General features: G+C 35.6%; 2 protein-coding genes across 2 annotated transcripts in view; one reads left to right on the top strand and one right to left on the bottom strand.

The window, feature by feature from the left end:
- Positions 1 to 1,053: 1,053 nt before the first annotated feature.
- Positions 1,054 to 5,116, bottom strand: LOC149422013 (uncharacterized). The gene is made up of 5 exons (XM_089634651.1): positions 4,931 to 5,116; positions 4,632 to 4,746; positions 4,355 to 4,551; positions 2,623 to 3,259; positions 1,054 to 2,452 (listed from the first exon to the last, which is right to left on the bottom strand). The coding sequence occupies exons 1-5, from the start codon at positions 5,020 to 5,022 to the stop codon at positions 1,385 to 1,387; spliced, it is 2,109 nt and encodes a 702-aa protein (XP_089490777.1). The 5' UTR covers positions 5,023 to 5,116; the 3' UTR covers positions 1,054 to 1,384.
- Positions 5,117 to 6,094: 978 nt separating this feature from the next.
- Positions 6,095 to 13,721, top strand: part of LOC149422012 (tetratricopeptide repeat protein 27) — a 28,252-nt gene continuing 20,625 nt past the window's right edge. Inside the window, exons 1-4 of the mRNA XM_089634650.1 lie at positions 6,095 to 6,253; positions 6,671 to 7,053; positions 8,507 to 8,768; positions 11,277 to 11,517. Coding sequence (XP_089490776.1) covers positions 6,193 to 6,253; positions 6,671 to 7,053; positions 8,507 to 8,768; positions 11,277 to 11,517 — 947 coding nt within the window. The 5' untranslated portion in view covers positions 6,095 to 6,192. The remainder of the gene's footprint in view (positions 6,254 to 6,670; positions 7,054 to 8,506; positions 8,769 to 11,276; positions 11,518 to 13,721) is intronic.

The following is a 13,721-nucleotide window of genomic DNA, read 5'->3' as shown; positions in this document are numbered from 1 at the left end:
TATAATGTGTAGTAAAGTTGGGTAATGGGTGGACTTTGTCATATTTGATAAATATTATAACACTGGTAATTATTGTTATATGATTTAATTTGTTTTGTTTTTAGTCTCAAATATTATTTTGGTGAAAAGAACATGTTTCGGATTGATACAATTAGAAGCCTTAAGTGTACTACACTTTGTAGTATGGAACATCAGAAGTACTGAGCAATACATAGTTAGAAACTCGAGTGGTCCAAAATGCTACAGATCAAGCTTAAGCGTAATATTATAGTATTCAAGTTTCCCAAATGTGGTCACCAATAATTCAGACATACAAGTTATTTCGGTTCAATAATCACTTCGTAAACTTCAATAGTTTTATTCCTCTTAAGCATCGATGACACGGGGCTAGTTTACGAGCTGCTAGTCGACGAGTCTATAAGCTAGCGAGTGTCAATGACACACAAAACTTTCCACTCGCTCAAAGCCAAAGGATCTTCGTCCTTGAACTCCCTCAATAAACGGCTGGAAGCACCATATTCATCACGTTTTTCTATCCTTGATCTTGCCCATTTTCTTTTCTGCTTCAAGTTTTTCTTTAGTTTTCGTTGTAAATCCTTCTTGATAGCATAAGCTAAGATAATTACTGCCGCGCGAACTACTTCCGTTGACATTTTTGCTGACTGCCAAAACGCAAAGATACTCGCAACTAGTTCACTAGCAGCGATGATGACACACGGCTGGTTAACTAGCTTATAAGCCAACACGCCAGCGAATGGCGAGTAAATTAGCCCGTCTTTTTATTTTACTCGCTGCTTTTTTTACAATCGGATAGTCAACTAGCAGATTGTAAAAAAGCTGATGACACGGGGCCAGTTTAGAAGCTGCTAGCGAATTCGCTGGCTTGTAGCTTGTAAACTAGCCCCGTGTCATCGATGCTTTATCGAGTATATTGAAAAAAATTAATAAGTTTTTGAACCTTGGATAAGGCGCATGTTTTCCCATCTACTAAAGCAAGGACGCAGTAAATAAATAGGAAGAAATTAAAGGTTCAAAATTGTTGTAATTCTTTTTATTAAAAATATTAACAGTGGTCAGATTTATTTCAAAAACAAATACTTGATAAACTTAACCTAATGAGTCGGTAGCCATCACACAAAAAACATTAAAAAAAGTATAAATTCTAAAAAATAAACAAAAAGTCTTTTCCATAAATATTGTTAAAAAATATAACAATGCATCATCTGAACCGGTTTGCATTTCATTTCAACTTAACTAATAAAATAAATATGTAATGTATGTACATAAAAATGAATTTTTAATCTTAATTTCTAGTTATATTACAGCCTGAAGTACAGTCAACTAATGTGATGTGAGAATTGTCGAAACAACAATCATTATCGTGTTAGGAAGTTGATAAAGGTTTGAAAGACCGAACATGGTCAGGATTGAAATACCTTGGACTTAAAAGGTTGAGATTTTTTAAACTGTCAAAAGGGACAGAGTGAGCACTCTTGGATGAGTCGTAAACAGAGCGAGGACTAGTTGAACAGTCGTAAGGAACTGTGTGGGGGAAGAATAAAGGTCGGCTACTCGGAACACTGGCTCTGATAGTGGAAGCTTGAGACGGGAAACTTTGGAAAGCACTGGGATTCCCAGAGAAAGAACTATACACACTTTTATCACAAAACATATCGGATTTTTTACAATAGTCACCGGCAACGGATTCCTCCCGCGACGGAGGAAAAGACCCCCCGGCTCGGTATCCCGAAGTAAGAGACTCGAACCCGGAGCTTTGACTAGACGATCGACTAGTATCTTGAAGATTGTAAATTTGCCTGGGGCTATCGACGCCCCAGTAACCTCCTGCTACCCAGGACTGTTGGGTCCCGTTAGTGAACATACTCGGTGATAACACCGGCCGTCTCATGATTGGCGCAGGAGATGGCATGAACACATTACGCCCATCATACTTCTTAGTGCTAAACACAAATGATTTGTCTCTGGACTTGAAGCTTTTATTTCCAAGATTCAAAGTGCTGATACTGTCATCGAGGTCGGAGTCGTGAGCGGTGACATTCTTTTGCCACAAGCTCATTCCAGATGTGGAATGGTTGCCAGATAAATATGGATTGTAATTTTTCAAAGTGCTGGTATTTGTTTTGTCGTACTGCGAACTACAAAAGGAACTATTTAAAGAATTATTATGGTATGGAAACTGGTGGGCTTCCGCCGAAAAGTACTTTGAGGGACTAGTATCTTTAGATTTAAAGTAGTCAGGAGTTGAGGTTCTCTCTTTGGAGATATCCAGATCTGAATCATCACTGGTTAATTCGGCATCATTATAGGTAGAGGAGAAAGACGAGCTTGATAAGTTCTTCATTTTCTTTGAAACAACAGATTTCTTTTTGGTATCATCCTTTTCTTCTTTTTTCAATGGTGTATTCGCTATTAAGATAATTGCGCAGGACAGCTGTAAAAAGGAAAAATAAATATTAACATCTTCAAAGAATTAGAAATTTGGGGCAAGAAGTAATTATTATTACATCAAGGGAGATCTTTTGATTTTATTATTATTCTCTCCGTGATATTCACAAGTGTAGACCATTATTTCTGTATGTAGTTTTTGATAATTTTATTTACCTGGAATAAGTGTAGATATTTGTCTTCTTTGCTTGAAATGTAGTAGGAAAATGACCACACCACCACATTGATGAAATACTGGAGAGAAAGTCCAAGTTCCGAGAGGTACAGCAGTCCCTGCAACGCCAATCCCGTAGAAGTCAACCATCGAAGTGCCATTGCCAGAGAGAAGTATCCCAGTGGTGAACTGGTAATCATATTCTTTAATCTCTCCGCATTAAGATAATCGGTTGGCATTAAACTTGAAATATATAGAGACACAGTCACATTACTGAATTTCTCTCTGAGATCAAGAATTGAAGACATTATGTCTTCATTAAGCAGTGTCGTATTGCTAACAGCATTGCTCACATTTCTGAAATGCTGTTTAATCATGCGAACCATTTTCTTTGACAGAAATAATTCTGCATTCGTAGCAATATCCACTAAAATACAAATAAGAAGTAAAATCGCTGAACCTCTAAGTATAAATTTAATGCTGTTTTTGGCTGAGTTAAACATGATCCAGCCTTGACTACTTTTGGATTTGGGCGGACATTTTTTCTTGACTAGGAAATGGCCCTTCTCTGACTGTAGCTTCTTGTTGACTAGTCTCCGACATTCATGGCACAGTTTGTATACATCGTCCAAGTGAAAGCTGGAAATAACAGATTTATTAGACCAGGAGTTCTTTGAATTTATTTTTACATAAGGGGTGCGTATAAACAGGACAAAAAGTTTTGTATCGCGCCGTTTCTGGTTGCTTTGTTTCTTTCTCATAACTGGTGGTTAGGCTTGCGCAAATATTGTCCTGTTTATACGCAACCTAATACGTAGCATATATTCTACGAAATGTGCCAAGAGTTGTGTCTACCTTTAAGGCTTTTGGTAGGTTATTATAAGGTTTTTGTCCTTTATAAAACAAGCTGGATTTAAGTTCAGTTTTGGGAAACCTAAAATCTCTGCAACTTCTCGTAGGATAATTATGAACATTTTTCATAGTACGTAATACTAGTTTGCAAATAATTGGGGAGCGTGTTATTTTTACGCTTAGCATGTTGAAGGCCGAAGCACAAATTAGAAAAATATTAGTGGAAGCTAAAGTTTAGTCTAAACGATGCTGATTTCGTATTTCATACATTTTTCGAAGCATTAAGGTCAAAATCGCATAGCAAATTATTCTAAAAAGGATAATATTAGAATGCTCGCATGTTCTCCAGAGACCCATCGGCGTTCCAATGGTTAAACATACAGGTTAATATTATATATTGTTTAGTTGTCATCATATTTAAATTATGTAACATAATTTTGACAAGTAAAAATATTGCATTACAAAATCATCCACCTTCTATTTATATATAACGTATAAATTGTAGTTTATTATTTTGGGTTTCATTACAATAGAATTGTGTATAAGAGGAGGGTTACTCAATAAATGATTGAGATAAATTATTGTCCAAAAGTATACTTTGGTTTTCATAGATCAATAACCTTACTTATAATAGCGGTGTAACTAATATATTATGCGGCCTGAGGTCGGAATAGAGAAAAATTGACATTTTACCACACTCATGGTTAAAACCGCCTTAAACCAGGCTTGGGGCCGGCTTTACCATGCCAAAGCATAAGAATCTAATAAGTAAGATTATGTGAGTAAAAAAATTATAAGAATACGTATGACATAGCAGCTAAGCAGCAGACATGGTGGTGTACATAAATACTTTGTGATTGGCAAAAGGGAAAAAGTACTCACTTAAAAGCTTCCACTTCGCGGTCAAAGTTTTTCTCATTCATGGGCCGAAAATTCGCCAACTGTAGAACTTTGAGTTGCTGATTTGTGTTACATTTATGACACAATCCATTATGAGATCCTTTGGGGGAATGACGATTCTGGTTGAAGTAAACTGGATTTTTCAAATGTGTCTGCAACGACTTATTGTAATCGCCATCCTAAAAGAAAAAAATATTTTAATTAGCAGTTCACATTTGGGAAAATCGAATAAGTTTTGTGGATTTTATTTGGTACTTACTGAAGAGAATCCATTGTATTGTTGGCATTTTTGACAAATCCAAGAGTTTCTTTGCACAAATCGAACCCAATCGTTATTGTTACAGAACCAACAATTCACACGAATAGGAAGGTCCCTGTAAAATGTAAAAATACGGTTAGAAACGGCAAATTAACAAGGAACACAAGAAGAATGGACTAAAACGAGTTACTTTGACAAAAGAGAGGTCATAATATAACCAAAATAACAATCACAAAGCAATTAAAACATGTTTAGCACCCGGCGGGAAAAATAATAGATAACCTCAATCAAAATATTACCATAACTTAAACGCTAACAAAACACATAATATAAAGCAGATTAGGATGACTCCTGCAATCAGCGTAATATTATTGTATAATTCATCTTCCATGATAACTGCAACTGGCCAAATTCGCCCGCATTTAATTAATAAATGGGGTTTCAAACTTCACAAGTCAAACATTAGTCAAAGCGCGCACGCGAAATTTTTTTATATCACGAATATTTTACCACCTAACCTCCAGTGACATATTAATGCTGCCATTTCAATAAAAAAAGTCGTTAGAGATGGTTTAGATACTTGTCACTGAAAAAAAGTTTTATTTATCATTGAATTTTTGGTAATTATTTCCCCAACCACACATGTTTAGGCACAGATGATGGAAATTACACTTTGTTTTAAAAATTACTACAATAAACATCTATTTACAAAGTAGGTTGGGTTAATAAAGTAATTTATGTGTATTAGATTATTATTCACTACGATTTCCAGACAATTTGCTTGCGACAGTATTTCTAATGGAAGTGCTTCTGATATTCTGATATATGATTTAAAGAAGAGATTAAATATTGTCATAATAATTGTGTTAATGATAGAAGTTGGTTTTCCACACATTTAGCACGGTAGTATACAATGTAACTTTGATTTGTAGTTAAAACATAATGATAAAATTCCATGTATAAGTGGGTGTTATTTATCTTGTTAATAGTGGTGTGACACATATAAAAATAGGCGATGTTAAAAATAAATACAAAATTAACCACTATTTCCTTCAAGGATATTACATAAACAAAATAGATAAGATCAAAATTAAGTGCTGGAGAAAGATGTATGCAATAAACATGTATAAACAATTAAAATAATACGTGCCATGTTTAAAAAAATAGATTAATGTGGAGTATGAGCATTTGTCGTAAATTTTTTTTCCAGGTTTTATATTTTGAGATACAATAGCAGCAGATTTTGTCACTAGTTTTTCTTATAGTTATTAAGTTGAAACGAAGTGTAATTTCCATAATCTGTGCCTATTACAGTTTTTTTACGGGAATTGCAGCAGACATATTTTGCTAAACATGTAAACGTTTCTCAAAAATCTTATTTTATTCGTCTAATTTCTCACTCCGGTGAGTGGTTCATTTATGAGCGTAGTATAGCAATACTGAATCTTAATGTCACATGTTGTTTTAACGTCAAAGAGACGTTTTCAAAATAAGGTTAAGTGAATATTGGTTCAAAAAGGGATTTTTCTTTAACGATATCTTGCTATTGTCATTTTGCAAGATGGTTTCGGAAGTAGACATCGCATTGCTGTGCACCTTCGCAGACAATGTCGATCTTGCTGGTATGAAGTTAATTCATGATAATCAATATTTTCAAATATTTAATTTGCTTTATTTTTTCATAATTCTAAACGAAATATTTATGAAACGTGTGACTTGTGATTATATTCGAAATTTAGAGGGGAATTGTTAGGTTTTCTTGTATTGAATATTCTGTAATAATATCACCATAGATATTTCTAGAAACATTGTTTCACCCCAAGCTCTAATTCGAAGATTTCACCAGCTGAAATGCTAACTGCCCGGTTACAAATTTAAAACCATAAAACAGATCATGGATTCTGCAAATCGGTGTAGTACCTCGGTCAGCTGTGAATTGAATCACATGATTGTTTTATGTTGTAGAATTTTTTTCACCTGTAGTCAAATACATAGAACAAGTAAAAATAATGTAAAATGTAACTATGCTTATTTTTCAGGACTTCCTGAATATGTCCAACATTTATGGAAAGGAGAGTGGGAATCTGTTATTGAAGGTTCCATATTTCAAACTCTTGCGTCTGGAGCGGATGGTAAAACAGTTATCGCTGATTACATAAAAGCAGCGAAAACAGACGAAGAGCGTTCCTCAATTTTGGCCGTTGGAATCTCCTGTATTTACGCATTCTGCGAAGTGAACTGGACTGGCCCAACCACAGATATAAGTGATAAGCTGAAAGAAAAGTTTTCAAATTACTTTGATGTACCTGCAGAAATAACTAAAAATGAGGAAGAAATGAATCCTACCATATTGAGTCCGCAGTTGCTTCTGGTAGCTACAGAAATCTTTAATGGACTCCTAGCAGAGAATGAAACTCATGTGGTAAATATTTACATTATTAATCAAATTATTCGGTAGCATACTGTTGCTACAAAAAATATATGTGAAACTGCGCAAGAGTCCCAATTGCTCTCAACTGTCTGGAGCCAGTGAGACTATGGCATCCCCAATTGGGGTATGTTGTGAGGTTGAACGTAGTGGTGAGGGGAAAGAGATGGGGAGGAGGAAGGTGAGGATAATTCCCCACATTAAATTACCACAATTCCTGAATAGCCAGGTAATCCTGACTATTCAGATCTCATCACCGAATACAGCCAAAGCCATTCAAGCAATGTTTTAATTCTGAATTGTGGTCTTACACCAGGGTGATACTGAGAGTACCTTCCACTCTGGAGCGTGCCGCAAATGTACTATATATTATTTGAAATGAGTAAATTGTGAAATAATACAAATAATAAAAAATAACACAAACATTCTCATCAGCATCATTGTTCAAAATTTTCGAAGTGCCAAAAATTGAAGACCTCTATAAAAAAGATGCAATATTACAAATATATAAAGAAACTGTAATAAAAAAACTTAAATTTAACTCATCCTTAAGGCATAATTTTAACATCCAAATTCCTCTATTTTCAAATCAACAAATGCACAATAATTACATTTACAAAGGCATAAGATATTTTAATAGTCTTCCCGAAGAAGTGAAAAAAATACCAGATTTTATTTTATTCAAAAAAAAGGTCAAATTTATCTTTAAAAAAAACTAATATCACCTTTCAAATGTTATAACTTCAATTCATGTTACAACCAAAATTAACGTCACAATCCTCTTTTAAGTTTATATTTATTGTACTGTATTTATGTTAATTACTGATACAAACATGAAATAATTGTAAAATAACTCCTACGCCAAGCTCAAGAGCTAGCACTCTTCATTGGAGTAGAAATTCAATAACATATGTTTTTCACTATTACCTATTATTTCCTAATTTTATGTACAATGTAACAATGTTATAAGTTAAACAATAAAAAATAAAAAAATAAAAAAATCAAATAAAATTTACTTGCGTACGCCTGGTTATGAACCTGCGACATCCACCTTTCTAGTCGAGAGCCTTACCCCTCGACCACGGAGCAGAATCATACTTTGTAGATAATCTTTCTTGTAACCATGCCCGATGGTACTTTTTTCTTTGAGATTTGCGTCGATATAGTTGCTGATCTTTTAAAATTTCAAAATTTTATCAAAATATTAATTTTATTTGTGTTATGTTCTGTTAAAAAACTGAATTATTATGAAGATTTTTTTTTGTATTCTCAACTATTTAATTTCTTTCTTCTGAAGGTATTGTTAATGACTTCTTGGAAACAACAAAAAACAGCATATGCAATAAAGGCATTAACATCAAAAGGCATATTTTCTAAAAATAGTCCGTTTCTTCACCACCTTTGGACAATGTCTTCGGAATTCAAAACCGTTTCAATATCATTTCAGGTGACACTATGGTGGAAGTTGCGTTGCTACAGTCTGTACCAGAGAATACTGGACGAAAACAGTCCCCGTGTGTACAATGAGTTGGAGTCCACACTGAACCTGCTCTCCAACTCGGAGCACACGTTGAAGGACTTCCCCAAGATGCAGGTGCTCCTCAATATAGAGATGAGCCAAACATACCTGCTGTACGGAAGGGTACAGAATTCTGACGCCAGATTGAAAAAGGCAAACGAGATATCTGGGTTATCACTCACTTTAAAAGGTTCACCTCATTTTAATTTTTTAGGAGCTCAGCTCAACTTCCGCATAACAAATATGTGCCACTTTCACTAACACTCATATAACAGGTTTTTTTTCCTTTTTTACCGTTCAAAGACTGTTGCTTCTGTAAGAGAAATTATCTAGCAAATGTTAGTGACTGACCGAAACCAGATTTTCAGCAGAAAACGAAACTTATTTAAATACGTTAAAAACACTCCAGTGTTGTATACCGTGAAATTGGGCATTTTTATTGTTAAACTTGTAATAATAATAATAATATTTGGCTAATTTATATAGCGCCGTTTTCGTGAGAAATCACCTCAAGGGCGCTGTACAAATATATTTCTTAAATAGTTAATAATAGAACTACTGACTTATCTCTAAGACTTATATCTAGTGACTTACGACTAAGGCCTATAACTACTATCTTAACGACATATATACGAGTATTTACATATTTAGCAACTTACAACTAAAATTAATATTAACAATCTAATCTTACTAACGCCAGAAGAAGAAGGAAGTTCCATTATATTAGGGTGTTTTATTGTTAGCTGGATATATATGTTAAATTAATGAATAAAATCAATCGTCAATCTTAAACGCATTTAGATGATTCATCTGCCAACAATTAAACCGATTGACTTGTTATGTTCCCGCTGATATTGTCCATTGTCCATTGGTAGGCAAGTTAATAGAAAAATTGAATAAACGGAACCGCTAGGTAATGTAACAATTACAGTATAAAAAAAGAAAAAAAAAAGAAATATTTGGATAGAATGACGGATTTATGGAAATGAGTGTCTGAAAAAGTGAGTTTTTAGTTTGGATCTAAATTCTGTTGGGGTGGTTATACATCTCAATTCCACAGGAAGTTTATTCCAAGCCTTAGGGCCGGATACTCCGAATGCACGATCACCAAACTTAGTGTTCGGATTTCGCTTAGGCTCTTTCAACCTTCCAATTGCAGATGATGTCGCTGATCTAAGACTTGACTGCCTTAGACCAGTATTTTCCGGAATCCATAGCTCAGTAATATACGGTGGCGCCATTTCGTTGATAGCTTTAAACACCATCCAGCATAGCTTGTACTGGATCCTTTCAGGACACTTCAGCCAGTGAAGATTTCGGAGGTGCTCCGAAATGTGCGAAAACTTGGGTACCCCGGTGATAAGCCTTGCTGCGGCGTTGAACACTGATTGTAGTTTATCAGTTTCGCATTTAGGAAGATTTGCATAAATGCCGTTGCAATAGTCAAGACGTGATACTATATATGAGTTCACAAGTAATTTAGTTGCCTCTGTTGAAAGGTTCCTACGAACTGACTTAAGTTGTCTAAGGTAGAAGAACCCCGTGCTAACGGTCTTATTTACCTGACTTTTTAAAGAAAGGTCTGAATCCAGACCAGAAGTAAGAGTTCATTAGTTAATAAAATGCGCAATGAAATAAAATATAAATAAAAAGAAATTAGAACCACGGTAAGCAAATCAGTATTATTTATGATGCAATAACTAATTATTATAAACGAAAAACTTTTATTTATTTATCGGAATAACTTTATTGAGTAAAACCTCAAATTGTAATATTTAATTATTGAAGACAATATTAGCGATTTCTAAATGAAAATCTGAAACAGAAAAATCAGAAAAGGATACGGTCACATCTAGGACTCTAACCCAGGACCCTTGTCTTCCCGGGACACCGCTCTACCAACTGAGCTAATGGGACCCTATCCCCCTCGGTCACTTTTAACTGTATCATACTTCGAATAAGAACTACCAACATTGTCTTCATTTTTTCACCGCACATTTGTATTGGTAACTATCTTTATGTATGATCGCAAGATTCAACCCGAACTAAATGCAGTCTAGACAGTGTCTTATGTGACCGTATCCTTTTCTGATTTTTCTGTTTCAGATTTTCGTTTAGAAATCGCTAATATTGTCTTCAATAATTAGAAAAACTTTTACACAAAAAAGTTAATTACAAACTCAACAAGACTAATTATATTCGTACTAATCCAAAAAGAAATGTTGCACCGCTTATGAAAAGTATAGCCATTAAAAGAATATGTATGTACGAATGAAATAGCTACATTGACGGCCCGTTAAAGTATGTCCACTGGTACTAGTTCAGTGAAACCAAGCACATTGTCTCAATAATGTATATTCATTCTATTGATTATTCATCTAAGGTATAACAGCTTTAAAAAAAATAAAATATAAGTTATTCTAGAGGCATACACGCGTGCCCGAGTAAAGCTGCACGTGATCCAACACATCATCACAAGTTTATCCTGATTAACTTTGTTCAGTCAATACATGACACAAATTTACACAACGTATGCTACCAGTTTGTTCTTCAAGTTTTTTAAATCTGGTCACCTCATTAGACATCACCTGTGCATTATCTATATAAATATTTAATTCTTCCAGGCCAATTAGTTTGATATGTATTACCAAGGTTCTTCGGTTAAATCCGTATCCGTTTCAAGTTTTTCCTCTTCCAGGTGCCATGGGCAAGCGCACCAAATGGCAACACCACGCCATCCCGCAGTTGTCAGTGGGAGTGGAGGTGAACAACTCGTTCGACAGAGAACTCCCCGGAGAAACACACGGCAGCTCACATCTTCTGAAACCCCTGCAACTCAACGATGACACCCGCCTTGAGAACATTCAATTCTCAGATATTGAAGACAACATAAACATTCAGATGACAAGTTTGGAGCAGCAAATTTGTTTAGCAACAGTGTAAGCATTATTGTATTTTTACCCAATAGGATGATTGTTGCACAGCTAGGAGCTAGGAGCTAGCAGCGCCAAGCACAGTCTATTTTATAGTCATTTTTACGACTTATTCTTTTCCTTAACATCTTGCTGTGGAATGACTTTTACTTATCCTCCATTTTGCAACAAAACCAAGGTCCATTTTTTCCTCTTAAAAAACCCTCTTCACAGAATATTTACAATTGATGATTGTGTTATTATTGTTAAAACATTTTCTGAATAATACCTTTTTTTCCATGGCACACTTTAGGTCTTTAAAAAGTTTGACTGTTGACTTTTTATAGCTTTCTGCTATTACTTTCTGCTATTGCGGTGATCTTCTCGCGTATGTGACGCATGTTTGGGGGCGGTGCCTGGAACGTCACGGTGAGACCCAAACGGTCGCACTAGACATATCCAAGGCCTTTGACCGGGTCTGGCACCGAGGACTTGTCAACAAATTGCATTCTTACGGACTTCCCGCATCCCTGTGTACGTGGATTGCTGACTTTTTAAGGGATAGGTCGATTCAGGCGGTTGCTGACGGTTTCACCTCTTCCTCGCACTCCATAAATGCTGGCGTCCCACAGGGATCGGTTCTGTCTCCGACTTTGTTTTTGTTGCACATCAATGACCTTTTGACATGTGCACCGATTCATTGTTACGCGGATGACAGTACAGTTCATGATAGCTTTTTGTTTGACAAGCCCCCAAAGGGCACACAAACTCCAACGGCTCGGAGGGCTTTGAAGCAGAGAATGGACGGTTATCTCGAGAGTATTTCCTCCTGGGGTAAAAATAATCTTGTCGAATTTAATGTTTCAAAGACCCAATCCTGTCTGATTACGTCTAAAAGGGATCCAAATGATAATCTAGTCTCCTTCAACGGAAGCAATCTTCCGAACAGGCCTTCCATTGATATGCTTGGTGTAACTATAAGTGACCAGCTCAGGTACGGGGGCTCCATCGAAGCCAGAGTAAAGTTGGCCTCTCAGAAGCTGGGCGTACTGTACAGGGCCCACAGATACTTTAATAGTACACAACTGCTCACCCTGTACAAATCGCAAGTGCGCCCTACTGTCGAATTTGGCAGCCATCTCTGGTCTGGAGCCCCAAAATACCTGAAAAAAACCCTTGACTCTGTGCAGAAACGGGCGGTCCGTTTGATAGATTCCCCAATCTTAACAAACGGACTGCAATCTTTAGAGCACAGGCGTCAGGTAGGTATGCTGTCCTTGTTCTATCGGTATTACAATGGAAGATGCCCTGAGGAACTAGCGTCATTGATCCCTTCGGCACCGGTGCGTAGTCGGGATACACGCCAAACGCGCGCCCAACATTTGTACACAGTTGACACTTGTCACATGAGAACGGGTCGCTTCTACGATTCGTTCTTAGGTTCAACAGCTCGGCTGTGGAACGAACTGCCGGCCTCTGTGCTTCCTCCCTCCTACAACATGGGACTCTTCAAGACCCATGTTCACTCCTTCCTCTCCAAAAAAAGACCCTCCACACAGCATCCCCAAAGATGACATAGGCCCCGAGGGAAATTATTTTCTTCAGGGCCTCCTGTGTGGAGTAAATATAAAAAAAAAAAAAAAAAAAAAAAAAAAAAACTATAAATGAGACTAAAAATTATTAATTATTAGAATATTCACATGAAAAATCACAGGATGTAATGTGAAAATATTGAAATATTGCCCCAGGATTATTGTGTTTTAAATGAACACCGTTAGTAAACTTGAAAAATTATGTAGCTTATGTATATATGATAGAATATAAATAAATAATAATGTATGTTCATTAAAATGCAGCAATGCATTATACATATAGTTTTGTATTAGTGATCGACGAACCGGTGGATGTAATCTGTTAGCCATAAGTTGATAATAGTTTGTCTAGTCTATAGTTAGTAATAAAATAGATCATTGTAGATATATATTGTATATTTGTACAGCCCCCTTGAGGTGATTTTTCACAAAAATGTGGCGCTATATAAATCATCCAAATATTATCATTATTACTATCTGTCAGAAGTTTAAACAAAAGATATACACATTTAAAATTCAGAATTATCAATTAATTAATCCATATAAATAAAAATGTTTGTTAATGTTAATTTTGATAGTTTTCTTGTTTAATATGTTATGTAGGTTTCGTTTTTTCTTACTGGTAATAAATGAGTTGAT

This window comes from Hesperophylax consimilis, chromosome 8 (genome assembly GCF_061612785.1).
Source record: "Hesperophylax consimilis isolate HC1 chromosome 8, BYU_Hcon_1.0, whole genome shotgun sequence".
NCBI lineage: Eukaryota > Metazoa > Arthropoda > Insecta > Trichoptera > Limnephilidae > Hesperophylax > Hesperophylax consimilis.
Note: the sequence above shows the minus strand (reverse complement) of the source record. Positions and strands in the feature narration are given on the sequence as shown.